General features: G+C 40.5%; 1 protein-coding gene across 6 annotated transcripts in view; it reads left to right on the top strand.

The window, feature by feature from the left end:
* CDC14B (cell division cycle 14B) overlaps positions 1-15,303 on the top strand; it is a 142,020-nt gene extending 126,717 nt beyond the window's left edge. For 3 of the 6 annotated variants that reach the window (XM_036741882.1, XM_036741884.1, XM_036741877.1), the window contains 2 exons: positions 3,150-3,266; positions 11,016-15,303. In XM_036741882.1, the coding sequence (XP_036597777.1) occupies positions 3,150-3,266; positions 11,016-11,055 (157 nt within the window). In that variant the 3' untranslated portion in view covers positions 11,056-15,303. The remainder of the gene's footprint in view (positions 1-3,149; positions 3,267-11,015) is intronic. The other 3 variants (XM_036741879.1, XM_036741881.1, XM_036741878.1) reach the window with 3 other exon arrangements.
* Positions 15,304-15,953: the final 650 nt, after the last annotated feature.

Here is a 15,953-nt window from a genome sequence, read left to right on the forward strand (position 1 = left end):
AGGCAAAAAAGAAAGTGCAGGAGGTATACAGGGACAGCAGCTCCTCTGGACCAGATCACATAAGGGGAGCAGTGTGAGGCTGGAAAAGCAAGGTGCCATCAGATTATGAAGGGTACTGAAAGTGAGACTGCAAAAGCGTTTGGATTTATTCAGCAGGCAGTAAGGAGTACAAGAGGGCTGTGATATCACCAGATCTATGCACAAGGAAGATGAGTCTTGGAGTGGTGGGAATGGATCAGAAGGGAAGAGAATGGGGAATTAAGAGGTTTATATCAAAGTTATGGTGTTGCCAGTAGAGAGGAGGGAGATGAGTACGCGAGAGATTGTAGAGATATAATTAATAGATGGGGAAGTTAAGGAGAAGGCTGAGCCACACATGACCCCGAGGAGACCTGATCTTGGTGTGTCTCATATCTCTCGCTTCATGGATCTACAGTAAATTCCAAAGACTGTGGCATTAAGCTGTGGATTTAATAAATGGCTTTTGACGATGACAAGTTCTGTGATGATGAAAAGTCATATAATGCAGTAAATTACCTAGTATTTAGCACACTGCCCGGCACATAGAAGGTGCTTAATAAATGTTTTATAAGTTGATTGGTTGGTTGAATTCACCAAATGAATTCACTCGTTGGTGGAAAATTTCCAACTTGAATTGCAAGGTCCATTCTCCCTAGCAAGGCAACGTGATCAAAAACCATTGTTACGTACTTTCCACATACTTGTATTATTACACATTTTCTTACTTTACATAGGCAGGTGAGTGAATGGATGAGTAATCTTTCTCAGCTGAGACCGGCGATGCCCTGTTTGACTGTCTAATTGTGGTTCTGTGTCCTGAGGTTTATTGTATTTTATTTTTTCTGCTGGAATGTTCATCACAGGTGCCTTCACTGTGACTAATTCCAAATCGGTTGAAGGGAGGTTATTCGCTAATTATAATTAGTTCACAATTCTCTCCCAGGACTGAGGGAGAGATATTTTAACAAGCTTTTGAATATTCGAAGGATGATTTCATGCTCTGCCTTCTCCATTGAAAATAAAACAATTTTTCCCACCATCAAATATGTCAGTCTTGTCCTGGAAAGCTGTCAAGAAAAAGGCATGATTTTTCTGTTACAATCTTGGCACAGTCGCGGGATGGATGAGATAATTAATCCCTGAGAAGCTCTTCAGATTTCTGATGATTCTGTGGTGAGCGGTAGCAGCGGAAGGTAGTCTTTTGGCTGATTACCTCACTGGGCTGCCTTGCACTGTGCTTAGAGAAGTGCTAACCCCATTGTAGGAGTTCTTCATCTTTCCCGGGTCACAAAGGGATTTACTCCCTTTGCTTAGGTATTAACAGCAGCCACAAGAAACGCGTACACAGCCAAAACCGTCAGGCGCAGGACTCGTCCTTAAGTTGGAACTGGGCTCTGCTGTGCCTTAGGGTCATTATAATTATTATTGTCGGGGTTGTTACTAATGCAGAATTAATTGGAGGAGGGAATGGTAGAATCCATTCTTAGGACTGAGGAATGTGTCCCGACCGGTGGCCATTGCTCAACAAAGAAAAGAATTTTTAAAGCATCGTAATCTAGAGAGCAGCATGATGTCCTCCATAGAGAGCCGGCCCTGAGACAGCTGAGCGCTGTCTCTGATCTCTGGAGCGCCCTAGGCACCTTCTGTAAGGTGCAGATAAGACAAGGATCTGAATTGGTGGGAGTTTTCTTACCTAGAGGTCCCTATATCGGTGAAACCACATGTCCAGCAAAAAAATATGTATCATCTTATAAATTATCCTTATTAAGATATATATCATAAGAATGCACAAGGGAAAAGTGGGGGGGAATATTTTTTTTCTCCAGTTAATCCAAGTTTTGTTGTTGCAGAACATCAGTATTTGAGCTGAGCAGCTTGAATGTGGACTGGTGATGTTTAGACTTTTTAAATGTCATACAAGAACCCAGGCCCATTGGTATGGGACTCAGTGTATGGTGGAGATCCGTGCCATGAGGGGCGAAGGAGGAGGGACTCAATCACCTCCCTTCTTCTCGGAGCCACCATTCCATTCTTTGCTGTGGCCGTGCAGCAGTAATGGGAAACATGTGGTTTATTCCCATTATGAGATGTGACCTCTGTCTGGGCTTCTTATTTCTAATCCATGGGCGTAATTATGTGCGTGTAAGATGTGTCTGGTTTTTGTTTGCTTTTAAACTGTGTTTATTGAGAAACCCAGTATTTTAAGGTGACCTAAAATATACAACTTTGCTTTTGTTCCTTTAATATAATATGCTAGTATAGAGAGACAGAGTGACTTAATGAATGGAAAGTGATCTCAGAGCCTGCAAGATCTGGGTTTAAGTCCTGCTTCTGACATACACTCGGGCAAGTCACTGAACCTGCCAGTGATCTAGGCAACCCTCTAAGCCTTTTCAGTTGCAGAGCAGGTGCCACCTGCTTTGGAAAAAGGATTTTCCTGACCTGGAAATTCCCTGCACATACGAAGTAAGAGGTCTAGCCCGTCTCTATCTCTGTCCTGCTTTTTCCATGCTTTGGAAAAATCCAAGGATCATATTTTTATTTCACTAGGAACTTGGAGGCACAGTAACAGATAATTGATACAACCCAGACGAGGCTCAGATTTGCTGAATGGACGTTACGTATGTGAACAGTCATCTTATTTAAGGTTCATAGCCGGAGAGAAGTTTAACTCTGTTTTGAGTTGTTTCCTACTGTTTGTAATTGCATTGATTATAGACTTTTTGGCCTTGAGGAGTCAACATGACTTCTTATTCTTCATAGCCGAAAACCATTGGGCATTAGAAGCTATATTAACTTTAGACACGTGGGGTGACCTTCTCCTCTCTTGTTAGGAGTTAATCTGAAAGTCAAAGGCTCACCTAGATTCCTCAAAGCACCCTAGATCAGGGGGAAAAAGGTTCTCATGATACTGATATTTAATTAATAGACAGCACATAACCCATCGAGAATGCCTTTGATTACAGAGGACATATGCTACAAAACATGCTTCGGCATCTGTGAACAAATTTGTTTCTGGAAACGTCAATCCGTAGTGAAAATATGTTTTCTACTGGAAAAAAATGGCTTCTGTCAGCAATTTGAAAACGGTTACAGTTCATATGATTTTATTTTTTCTAACTTTTCAGAGTAATTCTTCAGTCCAGTGTTCAGAGCAGTAAAACATCTGAACCTAACATTTCTGACAGTTCAGGCCTTTTTCAGAGAACTACCAGATCTGCTACAAGAAAAAGCAGTTTTAAAAGGTGAGGAAAGAGTCTTACCTTTCTAAAAAGATTCATACTTTGCTTTTTTAGCACAGCTTTTTGGACCATCCCTGTCCACTACAGGAACTGGAGTTTACCATTGGAGAAAGCAGGTTCCCAAAAACAAAAATACTAAAACGTGCCTTTCTATTTTAATGCCCTATGAATTTCTGGAACTTTTAATGGTGCGTCATGCTTTGGTTTGGCCACAGGTGATTCTGGACACTAGAAACTTTGAGCTCTTGTTCTTGACGTGGTATAAAGTTAGGGGTTGCCGTGCTCTCACGGGTTCTCGTCAGGGTGTCTCACAGCTCCTCCTTGGGGTTTGGAAGAACTTCCACATATGACAGTCAGTGAGATTGTCCACATCGTTGGGATAGCTGATGTGGACGGTGACGATGAAACATGCGTCATGCGGCATCTCCTTTTGTGGCTGTGCCTTTCTGTTTCTCACTCAGAAACTACGCCAAGTAGTTTGGACTCAGCATTTTTTCCCATCCTTCCATAATGAAAAACGAACTTTGTAACAGAATTCACGTAACCTGTCTCTGTCATCTATCTCACGTGGGCTTTATGCTTAACGTCACCCTAGGGGAGTTGTTGAAGGTACCTTAGGGGAAAGAAGAGAATGGACTGGCAAGGGGGAGGTGGTGGCTTGGAGATAGAACTCATTCTGAAGAAAACAACCTAGCTTCCCATCTTAATAACTGTGTCGGCTTGGGTTAGTCCCTCAGTGTGTCCGTGCTGCGGTCTTCTCATCTGTGAAATGGTGATAGTGAGACTTAGATTATTTCTTGATTACAGGGCGCTTGTAAAACTTGGACGAGTTAGACGGATCTTTGTAAACTGTAAAGTTCTATGGAGCGACCCTCTCGTTCCTGAGCTGGGCCTGTGATTTTTAATAGTCATATAAACTAGAACCGGGAGGAAGCTCGGAGAGAATCTGTTCCAGCCTTTTTCATATTTTATAGATGAAAGTAGAGTTTATGGAGGTTAAATGATTTGCCCAGAATCACACAAGCAGAGTGAGATTTGAACTCAGGCCCATTCACTCTGAGTCTGGTGCTCCGTCTGCCATCTCAGATATGCTTTGATCATGTCCCAACTATCTCATAATGTGTACTCAATAGCCATGACGGTGAGGAGGGCAAATTTGTTAAGTGAAGTAAAAAACCTAAAGGACGTCCCTGTAGCAAGATCCGAATCCTGATGCTAATTCTTTTCCAAATTGTGGGGGAAACTCAAGGTACACCCACACCTGACAGAGGCGCATTTATGAAAAGACGAACGCATATCCCAAGCCTCACAAAGGTGCGACGTTGTAACCGAGTCTTACAAAGCACAAACTTCTAAGTAATGTGAACCAAAATAATTTTTCCTTACATATTTAAGAGCAGTATATGGAAAGCAAGGAACATCGCTGAGGGGAAGAGAGTTGGCCTTAGGGTCGAGGTGATCAGGGTTCAACTCGTACCTCTAAAAATACACTAGCCGTGCTGCCTTGGGCGTTTAGCCTCCCCGTACTCCCAGGCAGCTCTGCAGGGTCATCGGGTACACATGATTTGGTGATCATCCCTAGTGGAAGGAGTTTCCTTTCCCCAAGAGCCCCTCAGAAATGAATTCCACATTTGAACAATCCCAGTACCTGGTGCTTGATCGGGTGCTTCAGTTGGATCCCACTCTTCATGACCCCTTTGAGTTTGTTTTTTTAAGGAAAGATACTGGAGTGGTTTGCTGTTTCCTTCTCCAGCTCATTTTACAGGTGAGGAAACTGAGACAAATAGGGTTAAATGCTTTGGCAGGGTCACACAGCTCATTCAGTGCCTGAGGCCAGATTGGAATTCAGGAAGCCTGGCTTTCTTCCACCGTACCACCTAGCACAGTAGCATAGCTGGAAATTCATCAGGTGTGTTGGGGGAGAGGGGTGTGAAAGGATGCAGAAGGTGCAGAGGACAGGGCGTGAAGAGGGTTCTTTATGGTTGGACTGTTTCACTGTGCATTTCCAAAACTAGTATGCCACTAAAACTGCCCGTTGTAGCCTCTCCATTTAAAAAGGGAAGATAAAAAGCAGCAAAACAGGATTGCTTTGTGGGCATACGTTTCACTGAACTGATTTTAATATGCCCCAGAAGGGCTTATTCTTCCTTGTCAGCTTATACTCTCAAAGATATAGACACCTTTCCCATATTTCCAATCTAAGAAACTGTAAATGGTTAGATAATACTTTAAAGATTCATTCCTCATTCCTCCTCTCTGCTCTTATCAGATAATACCCTCTTCCAGAGTTAGGTTGGGAAGGAACTGCTTCAGTGATCACATTGTGGGTACATAGAGCACAAGAGAAGGAATTGTGTGAAGATCACCCTGCATCTGTTTGGGTGAGAGTAAAAGGAAGAAAAGATGGGCATCGATAGATAAAACACAGAGCATCCAATACCTTTAAAAGGGGCTTACACAATTGGCTTAGCCATTTTTCCAGCCTTGAATACATTTTTCCATCGTGATCCATGTAGGGAGGAGTTTTGCCCCTCTCCACCCAATTGATAAACACCAAAAGTAAGGAACAGATAACATCGGAGCTGGGGGGCAGAGTGGTTAGGGAGCCAGGTAGCACTATTAATAGAACAGATAACAAGGTATCAACATGTTAAATTACAAAGACACATCTATGCCCTTTACAGAGTCTGAAGAAACTTCTCTTCAGGAATTGAAAGGGCTGCTGGTCATCAGCTGGCTGAATTTTGGCCATGCTTCTGATATAGCATCTAAAACATTCCATCTGCCTGCCCTGGAAATAGCTTCATATGATCCTTGTGCTTCTTTTTTTTTTGGAAGGGGGAAAGCAGGGCAATTAAGGTTAAGTGACTTGCCCAAGGTTACACAGCTGGTAAGTGTGTGGAGTATCTGAGGCTGGATTTGCACTCAGGTCCTCCTGACTCCAGGGCCGGTGCTCTGCTCACTGCACCCCCTAGCCACCCCAATCCTTGTCCTACTAACAGAGGCCAGCAGGGTCAAGGCTGGGGATTCTCTCCAGTGGCCATGGATTTTGCAGGAGAGCTATTCACTCAGTAGGAGTGGGTGAGAGCAGGACTCACATCAAGGAGCATGACCTCTGACACCTGAAAAAAGAGATGTCTGGGTTCAAGAGAGATGTAGCCCTGACAGGCCAAAGTTGAGCTACAGAAAGGGTCAGACACAGAATGGCCGAGCAGCCTGCCCAGCAAAGATGTTGAGTCCAGAAGGGAGAGAGTACCCTAAAAATACCAATGAGAAAGAGAGGACGTCACAGCCCTGTAATACCAGAGGATGCGTCACCCTGGCCGTGTGTGTACCTCACTTCGTGTTTGCTTTTAAGGCCCACTCTTCCCAGGATCACTGTGTGTATTTGTGAGAGACTGCACTCTAGGTTTATGGCACTTACTACACTGTCTTTGCCAATGCTTTTGTTTTTTACTAGTTGTGACTCCTGACTATAAAAGGTAACCCCGTTGGTTGGGGCTTGTGAGCTATAGTTTTAGGAGTACCTAACAAAAGAATACCCGTAAGTCTGCAAGTAATTGTGTACTTTCCCCACCAGGGACCCAGACTACAAACCTGTATTCTCCCCTAAACTTAGCTTTCCTTTTATTTTTTTTTAATTTGCCTTTCCTTTTATTTTTTAAAATTTACCTTTTCCTGATTTCTTTAGCATTGTTAGACATATGAATAACTTTTATCACAGAATTGAGTTAGATCACCAATTTGGTAACACCAAAAACTAGGGTGTCTTTTAGTGTAAATTGAGTTTGAGCTCGGAGACTTTTCTGAATTATTTGGAAACATTTACTTCTTATCTCCCTTTTTCAGTTTCACCACTTATTTGTACCACCATTAAAAGGTGGGAAATTACCATGGAGAATTGAAAACTATTTTTAGCTCACGATAATGATACTTTAAAGTTTTCATTCCAAAGTGTTCCAAATATGCACGCTTTCCTGCCACCTAATTTAGAATAATTGAAGAAGTCATGGTCCAGAGAAAGAATTGTGCTGATATCTGAGTTTGTCACACGGGCCATTGATGACTGTCAATGTTTTTTTCTTTTAGGTATAAGTACCTGGGCGTTCTGGATAAGCCAGGGTTTGTACACGTCTAAATGTGCTTTTGCTTATTTGGACAGTGCCTTGTAGGTTAGGTGAAGTGGAACCCAAGACTAGCTCAAGACTACAACAGTACATTTGATGGTTGCCCATCTATTGGATACCTCTCCCCTCCATCCAGGGCTTTTCTATTCCTTTCACATCCATAGCCTTCTGGAGAACTCTGCAGTGGTCCAAACTTGTCCCGTCTGGTGGTAGAGGTTCCTGAACAAATTTTGAGGACTTAGGACGCATAATTTTGAGAAATAATCACTTTGGAAGAATGGATTTATAGCATGTTTAAATGGCACAACAGCCTGCAGGTAGTTTGGATAGCTCTGAGAAAGACTTCAACTTACCCAGCGTGCATTGAAATGAGGAGATTTGGGGCAGTGGAGAAATACACTCTAAAGCAGGAATGATGCTATTCTAAATGGAGAACTCCTTCTACAAAACACATAATTACCAAATTCTTTGCCTGTTACTTGCGTGTGTTTGTGTCACTTGTTTTTACTCATAGGTTTAATTTCTTGAAAAGAAGACAGCCATGCAGGTATTCTGGATAAATAATTTATGTGAAGTGTAGTCACTGTCTTTTGTTGAAAGGAAAGGAACCTGTGACCTAGTTTTTCATGAATTTTCGAGGAGAAATATGTGTCTAATCTGATGCATTTTAGTAGAGTTTAGAATAACTAAAGTAAGGATTTTCCAGCATTGGAGTCTTTTAAAAGACGTCAATTTCGTTATTAAGAAATCATTCCCTGTTCTTCTCTTGGGGTTTTAGGTAGTCTCCCCAGGCCCCAAAGATCAGCAGTACTGATAGTTCTGTCTGTGAGGCTTTCTCTTAATATGCTCTTCATGTGTTTATATCTGTGGGCTCTCTGCTTACACAGTGATTCTCTCGTTTACTTCACTTACTTGTTTCTATTTAGGAAGTGGTTTCCTGCTCAGGGGTTCCATGAGCACTCTCATTGAAATTCCTAAAATGACTTGCTGTTGGTTTCATTCAGATTGCAAAGTTCTGCAGCTTTGGAGAGTTTCTTTTGCCAGACTTATTATTAAGAATTATCAACCATGTTTGGGAGAAGAATTAAAGCACACGTCTTAGCCACATTCCCTCTCTACTTAGGCATCATCCTAGAGGAAATCCCGTTATGTTTGCTGTGGCAAGCATGCATAGTAGGTATGCGTGTGTATATACACAGCCCTATACCTACAGCTATTGCCACGAGCTTCTACTACAGCAATTTAAAATGATGGAGACAAATGGCATTTAAATCTGCCTTGATAAGTGGCAAGCCAGCTCATTGACCAACAGAGTCCTTTGACTTTGAAGTGTTAAGTGGGGGAAATGCTTTTCTATTCCCTAGGCCTGTAGAGTGAAGGTGATGAAATACTGACCCCTTGAGTTGCAGCTGAAGGAATGTTTAAACATTTCTCCTTGGGGAGTGACTCAGTTCATTGACTAGCTAGTTACATAGGATTTGTCTAGGTTCAATTTTCACTGCTTCTCTAAAACCATTATTTTAGTGTAAGTCGCATCTTCCAGTGCTAAGACATTTCCAGGAGTCTTTATTCATCATCTTGTTTTCATTTGGTTCTCTCAAGTAGATCTTCTCTTTAAATAAGCCCTGTCCTTATAACGCTATACTCAGGCATCACTGATTTTCCTAGGAAGCCATCTTATGTACAGATTCATTCATTCCCACCACAAGAGTATTTTTGTTGTAATTTCTGTTACCTTTAGTTGACTTATACCCTTTAACACCTGCCTTTCTGGACCATCCTAGTGTTTCTTTCCCTCGGTGTTTTTGCTTAGCAGCCATTCGTTCACGGTGAAGTACGAGGTATAGAGATCAGGAGTGTGCCTGTGATTTCATTAGTACAGGGCGCTCTTAGATGAGAGAATTCCCTTTGCCAGTGCAGGGCAGCACCTTCCCTTCAATGTCTCATCTTAGAGAGTCCCTAGAATATTGAGAGGTTAATTGACTTTATGGCATAGAGTCACACATATAACCAGGATGTGTCAAAGACAGAACAGAAACCCAGGTCTTCCTGATTCCAAAGCGAGCTCGTGGTCTGATTAATCCATGTTGCCACTGAATTAATGCAATTCTACAGGCTTGTTATAGTTAAAAAAAAAAAAAAGATCTGTCCAAGGTCCTGTTGCTGATAAAATTTAAATATTTCTTTGTTAATTATTCTCTTGGAAATGTTTCCATGTTTTAGATTTCTTTGCCGAAAGACACTTCCTTCATTGTCACTACGGCAGCTCTTTGTTTCTTTGCCTTTGTGGTGGCAGCAACCCAGATCTCTAGTACCGTGACTTCTGAAACTAGAATTTCTGGCTCTTCTGCTTAGATACCAAAGTGCGTCTGGTTGTAACAGTCCCAGTATCATTAACTTGTTGACTGTTTCTAGTGTTTCTAGTGGCAGGAGGTAATGAGTAGTGGATCTGGTTGCTTGGCAAAGCCAGTAGGTCACTTTAAAGTCAGCTCCAGTAACAAATCTGACAACTTAGACCCAACATGATGAGCTAGGAAAATTAAGAGAGTTAAGTAAAAACTGTTCTAGTGGAAATTAGTCAGTATATATAGATGGCAGTTATCCAGAATCTGTTGTTTCCATGACAGGATGTGAACTTTAAATTGCTCCAGTAAAAGCATTTGCTTTTTATGACTTTTTTCTTCTTTAACTCTTTTGTTGTATTGCACTTAAGGAAGTGGGGTGGGAGGGATTAGAACAGTCTCATCTCCTGAGTTTTTCCTCAACAGTTGAGGGGCGGTTGTTTTTCTTTATGGAGTGTTCAGATCATACTTCTCTGCCCTTGCATAATGACAGTAGATTTCACCAAGGATGGTAGCATATTCAAATGCTGTTCCACAAGGCAGGAAAGTGTCCCTTGGATCATTCTGCTCTTAGTTAAATTGGAAACTGCTGGAGCTGCCAGAACTTTTTCCGTTACCTAATTCTGTCTTTTAATTAGTTAATATTTCTTTATCAGTTTTTCTGGGGCAGCTAGCTCAGCAAATGGAGTGCTAGGCCTGGAGTCAGGAGGACCTGAGTTCAAATCCAGTCTGAGACACTTACTATCTGTGTGACCCTGGGCAAGTCACTTAATCCTATTTGCCTCAGTTTCCTCACCTATAAAATGAGCTGGAGAAGGAAATGGCAAACCACTCCAGGATCTTTGCCAAGAAGACCTCAGATGTGATCGTGAAGAGTGGGACATGACTGAACAAGGACATCAACCTTTCTCCTTTCCCATAGTCTAGTTCCCAAGAGGAAAGGAAAGAAGAGAAATGCTTTGTGACAAATGTGCTTATACAAATTATGGCATTTTAATTGTATCAATGCTCTTTTCTTGCAGAATTGAATCATTTTCTGCATCGTCCCTTGTCTGTCCTTTTATGGTTCATAATTGCACTATACTTCCACAATGTTTGTTTTAAAAATGTACCACAGGACCCTTTATAATTGTTCATCTTAAATGTTGTGATATTTTTAGCACATATTGGCAGAAATGTTTTTTATTAGAATGTTGTATCATTTTGTCTTTGACCTGTAAAGTACAGGACATTTTTACAGATTCATTTTAAATATCCTGTTTTGTTTTGTTTTTTTTCCCCAGTAGCCACTCCATTCCGAGGACTAGAACGGTCTTACGTTAAGTTTAAAAAAAAAATTGTGGCCGGAACTGAAGGAATCTTCTAGGAAAAAGGAAAACAATAGGACCCAGCACAGTTTGTTTGAAAACCAAACAAAAAGCCAAAAAAGAAAAAAATCTTAGTTGCTTCAAGCTAAGAGACCTCGGGTCGGCGAAGAAAATGTACAAGCGTTTAACTGGTTAAATTTATTCATACTGTTGAGTTTTGAGGCCGGTGATTTGATGAAGAACTTAAATCTCTGTGTGAAGAAATCTTTGAAGTTTGGTAAACAAACTAAATGACCTATTGTAAATTTAGTCTCAGGTGTAAATATGAAGCCCTCCACTGTCAAGAGGGTTCACGAGTCTGTTCGGTGCATGTGTATAAATTGTGATGGCAATCATTTTTAGCTCTTGGCCTCCAAAGGAATGGAGAATTCAAGGCAGGCTTCTGTATATTTAGTTTCTGTTTGTCCTTGCTATGTTCTTTGAAGATGTAAAAGGAAACTGCTTTATGGGAAGAGTATTTTTTTCTTGATTTGCTGTAATTTGATTTATTCCATGTTAATTAGCCAAGTACCACCAAACTGCTTGCTTTTCACCAAAAAGTGTTTTACTGGTAACCTTATATAAGCACTGCTATGTGTTTGGGTACAAACAAAGTGGTTCCTTCAGAAAATATTTGAAAACTAGTGAAAGAATATGATCATTGCTTTAGAAGGTTTCAAATAGTACAAACGCTGCACTTCATTTCTCATTCTTAAGACCATTTAGTAAGTTAATAGTGCCCTGTGACTGGTCACTGTTTTGTTGCCCAGTAACATGAACAGAAAACTTTCTTAAAAAAAAAAAAGAATACTGTGACTTCTCTTTCCCTTTACAAAACAGAAATTACCAAGTAATTGAAATTTTTCTTATGGTACTACTTTAATTGAATTCTGCTTTTTCCTTTTTTCCCTCTTATCCAATCTCCTCCTCAGTTATCAAGCTATATATTGGTTTACATCTATGGATTTTAGTTATTGGTAAATGTGAGACCTCACTTACTGCCTTTATTTAGGGTATACAAAAATGTAACTCTTTGTATAGTGCCTTCTTCACACCAACGAAGCGGACTAGATTCTGTGAATATTAGATGACAGTTACAGAACGTGATGTATCTTATTACATACGATAATGGGGGGCCCAATGGCAAAGAATATTTGAGTATCCTGAGTTCACATATATTTCTTTTCCACGTGCACATGAACGAAATGTATGATTGTTACTTCACTAGACCAGTTTCAGGCAGTCCAGTTTGAGAAGTTGGACCGTTGAAATCTTCTAGAAAATAGATACTTTTATAATATAATACAAATGCACAGAAGAAATGTCAGCCATGTTTATTTTTATACCTAATTTATTTTTAAGAGCTGTTGTTAAAAGAAAATAAAAAAGAGGCCCTACTAGGGCTGAGGGATGAATGTAATTATAGCCTGTAAATGCAAAAAAAAAAATATGACTTTAGAGCAGTGGTTCTATTTGGGGGGCAAGGGGTAATTCTCTCACGTACAAGACTGAAATTGGTAACTGACATAGGTTCCTGCAGTTTAGCACAAAATAATCCTCGCCACCCTTGAGACTAATGGTTCGAGGGTAGGACTGAAAACAATGGCTACTGGGACATCAATTAATATTGCCCCAAAGGCAGAATCATTTTCCTACCTATGTACCGGCTCCTCCTCTCTAGGCCATGTCAGGGAAAAGAGTATTCTGCTATACTATGAAGAGGGGGACGGGGTGGAGGGTAAGGAAAGCCCACAGTTATAGAAAGTGAATATAACATTAAACCCCCAATTCTCAGGTCTATTTTCTCATTCTGACTCTTATTCCTTTAAAGACTTTCCTCTCTTAATAACCACACACACACACGCACACACACACATACACACACCCCCAAACCACCACCTGTAGTTTCCTTATTAAACTTATTGGTCTTTTAAAACAAAATGGGAAAACTAATGCTCTCCATCTCTAAAATGAGACCAGGGCTGCATAAGACAGTTCTTTTTATTTTTTTATTTTTGGCTGGTAATAAAGAATCTTAGCTGAAGTATTTCCACCATAAACATTTTAGCCTCCAAGTTGCCGTCACATGGTGTGAGTCCTCAACTCAGCCTTTCTTGAATTTCTGACCATTTTAAACGTCAGCAAGGATCTTTCTCCTTCACATTTTAACGTTTATCTGCTCTATTCATACCAGAGTTAGTCATAGGAAGTCTGAATTTGGTTAAAAAGTATTTCTTTGTTGGCCGCCCTCGGTGACTTGAGCTGGTATGTGCCAAGCAAAACAGCAGGCCGAACATGTGGGTGGGGGTGGGGGGAGAGGGACATATTTAGGGATTAAGAAGCATCTGGGTATGGCTGCTGGGAAGATTCCTGTTGTTACAAGTCAGTTCGTTTTTTTTTTTTTTATTTTTGCTTTTTGATCTCTAAAAATGTAACCAAATTATTCTTCTAAGATTTCTCACTCTAAGCCCCCCCTTTTTTTAGAAACACTGCTTAAACGTAAAGAATAGTTTGTCAAATAAAGGAATTTCCTGTTTAAAGGAAACCAAATGCCCTAAAGAGGTGGATAGAAAACTAGCCTCAGAAATAATAAGCTCTGGATTCAAGTCTAACCTTTAACATGTACTTGCCCTGGGCAAGTTTCTTAGCTTCTGAGTGCCCTTGGCATCTCAAAAAGAATTCAAGTTGGAAAAAAAGGGGCCCAATTTCATTGGTGAAGGAAATTCCCCATCTGCTGCTCTGCCACAATGAAATTCAGATAGGATCCCCCCAAAAAACTATGCTCAACAGAACTGTAGATTTTTTCATGACCACTCTGCATTTTCATGGTTTAACAAGTTAAAATATTTTTAGTAGCTCTTCCATCTCTCTGGGACTGAAATAGTGACATTTAAAGGAGATAGTAAAATAGAAATAGTTGTATCTGAATGATTTTGGTCATGAAAGTAACTTTTCCTCATTTTTTCCTTTTCTCAGAAAAAAAACCACACCAAATCTGTGAAGTGTTAAAATTTGTTTATTGGAAGCAAAGAAAAATTTATAAAAAAAAACCCTTAGCAGAAAAAGAATATTAGAGATAGATCTGTCTTAATTGCCAGGTTTAAAATTTTAGAAGTATTTTTTTACCTAGCTGTGAATAATTGTTTCACCAAGCATTGCCTCAGTGCAAGTAGCCTTACTTGTCCACCAGTGTGGTTGCTCTCCTAAAATTCACAGTTGTCTAAAATTCAGCACTAACCCTTCATCCCCTCGCCATGGGGATTTTCATGGGAAAATGTTTCCAAAATTTCTACCTCGATCCTTTCCTCCAAGTTTTAGTTAGGAGCAGATTTCCCCATCACAGTGATTGGGGCCAACATGTTTGAGACTGAAGTATGATCCACTGTGACACTTACTGTGGAGCTATCGCTTTCTTGGGAGACATTCTCCTGTAAGAAAGGCCCAAAGGTAATGCCTTGCATTTGATTTACATTTTCTCTCTGGGCAACGAGCAATTTACTCAAAGAACTTTGTGAAAAATAGCTTCAATTTCTATTTTCATACATCCTCTCTCATACCATCTCCCGTTCCCCCTTGTTGAATTTTATCAAAAGCTTTTTAAATAACTTGCTCAGCCCCACCTTGAAGACAGTGGTTTTTCTTTTCTTACTCTTTCATAATTCTTTCTCACCAAATAATGACAGAGGGGGGTTAGCTCCCCCATCCCCCCTCTCTCCAGACCTTTGTATTCTCCACGTTGCTAAATGGAAGTGCTGCAAATGTGTTTTTAAAGACTGGACACTTAATAGTGTGTAGAAAATTACCTCCAGTTCATAGAGAGAAAAAACAAATTGACAGCAGCTCACTTCACCTGATTTGAGTACTGCAGTTTTATATTAGTAATTTGCAGACTTTTATCCAATGTGCACTCATGTATAGGTTATAAAAAGTTTTCAAAAGTAACTGAATAGTAGTTACTTAACCATTGTCTTGATTTTTTTTAAATTAAAATGTATATTTCTATTCATATTTTTTAAAATCAGAGGGATCCGGTAGAGCGAATGTTTATTTTCCTTAAGTATTTTTCAGGTAAAGCTTCATAATAAATGATGTCTTGTAAACTAGCTAGTTTAATAAGTATTGTCTCATTTGAAAACCTTGTGTATTGTAACTGATTTTATACAAAATGTTAAATAGTGAAAATTGTATGCCTAAGATCATGTACAATTAAAACTATTAACCAGAAGCTGCTGCTTTATTTTCTGTTACGTAGAATACAGCTCATCATTTGTGGCCTTTTCCTGGGGTGGTGGGCACAGGAAGCATCTCGCACGGAGGAAGTTGGGGAAGTTACAATCCTGCGGTCGACATTTGCCATTCTGGCATCAAGCGATACGAGTGAACGTTTCCTCTTAGGAAATAATTCAGATTGACAAAAATATTCAAGGTCAAATCAAATGATCATAAAACCACAAAATGGAGTAAAAAGGGCTTTACATATCATGTAGGCTGCCTTGGGAGTGGTGTAGGGTAACTCCCTTTATACAGAGGAGAGAATGAAGTTCAGTGACTCCCCTGAGGTGACACAGCTAATGAGTGGCAACCAACGGTGCCTGACCCTGTTCCCTGACTCCTTCCACTGTCCCACCCAAATACAGCACACTCCCAGTGATCTGTGTGGCATGAGAGGAGAGGCCCAGCTAGCATCAAACCAACAGTGGCAAAGAAAAGGTTTATGTTTTATTTTAGATGCTTTCCTGAAACAATCACAGACACTCCCTGCGTAGGCCAACGTCTAAGTGTGCCACCTTGATGCACAAGCCACCCCCACAATCATTCAGAGCCCAGCATGATGAGAAGAGGAGAGAGATTCAGGTACGCAGACAACGCCCTAAT

Source organism: Trichosurus vulpecula, chromosome 1 (assembly GCF_011100635.1).
Source record: "Trichosurus vulpecula isolate mTriVul1 chromosome 1, mTriVul1.pri, whole genome shotgun sequence".
In the NCBI taxonomy this organism is placed as follows: domain Eukaryota; kingdom Metazoa; phylum Chordata; class Mammalia; order Diprotodontia; family Phalangeridae; genus Trichosurus; species Trichosurus vulpecula.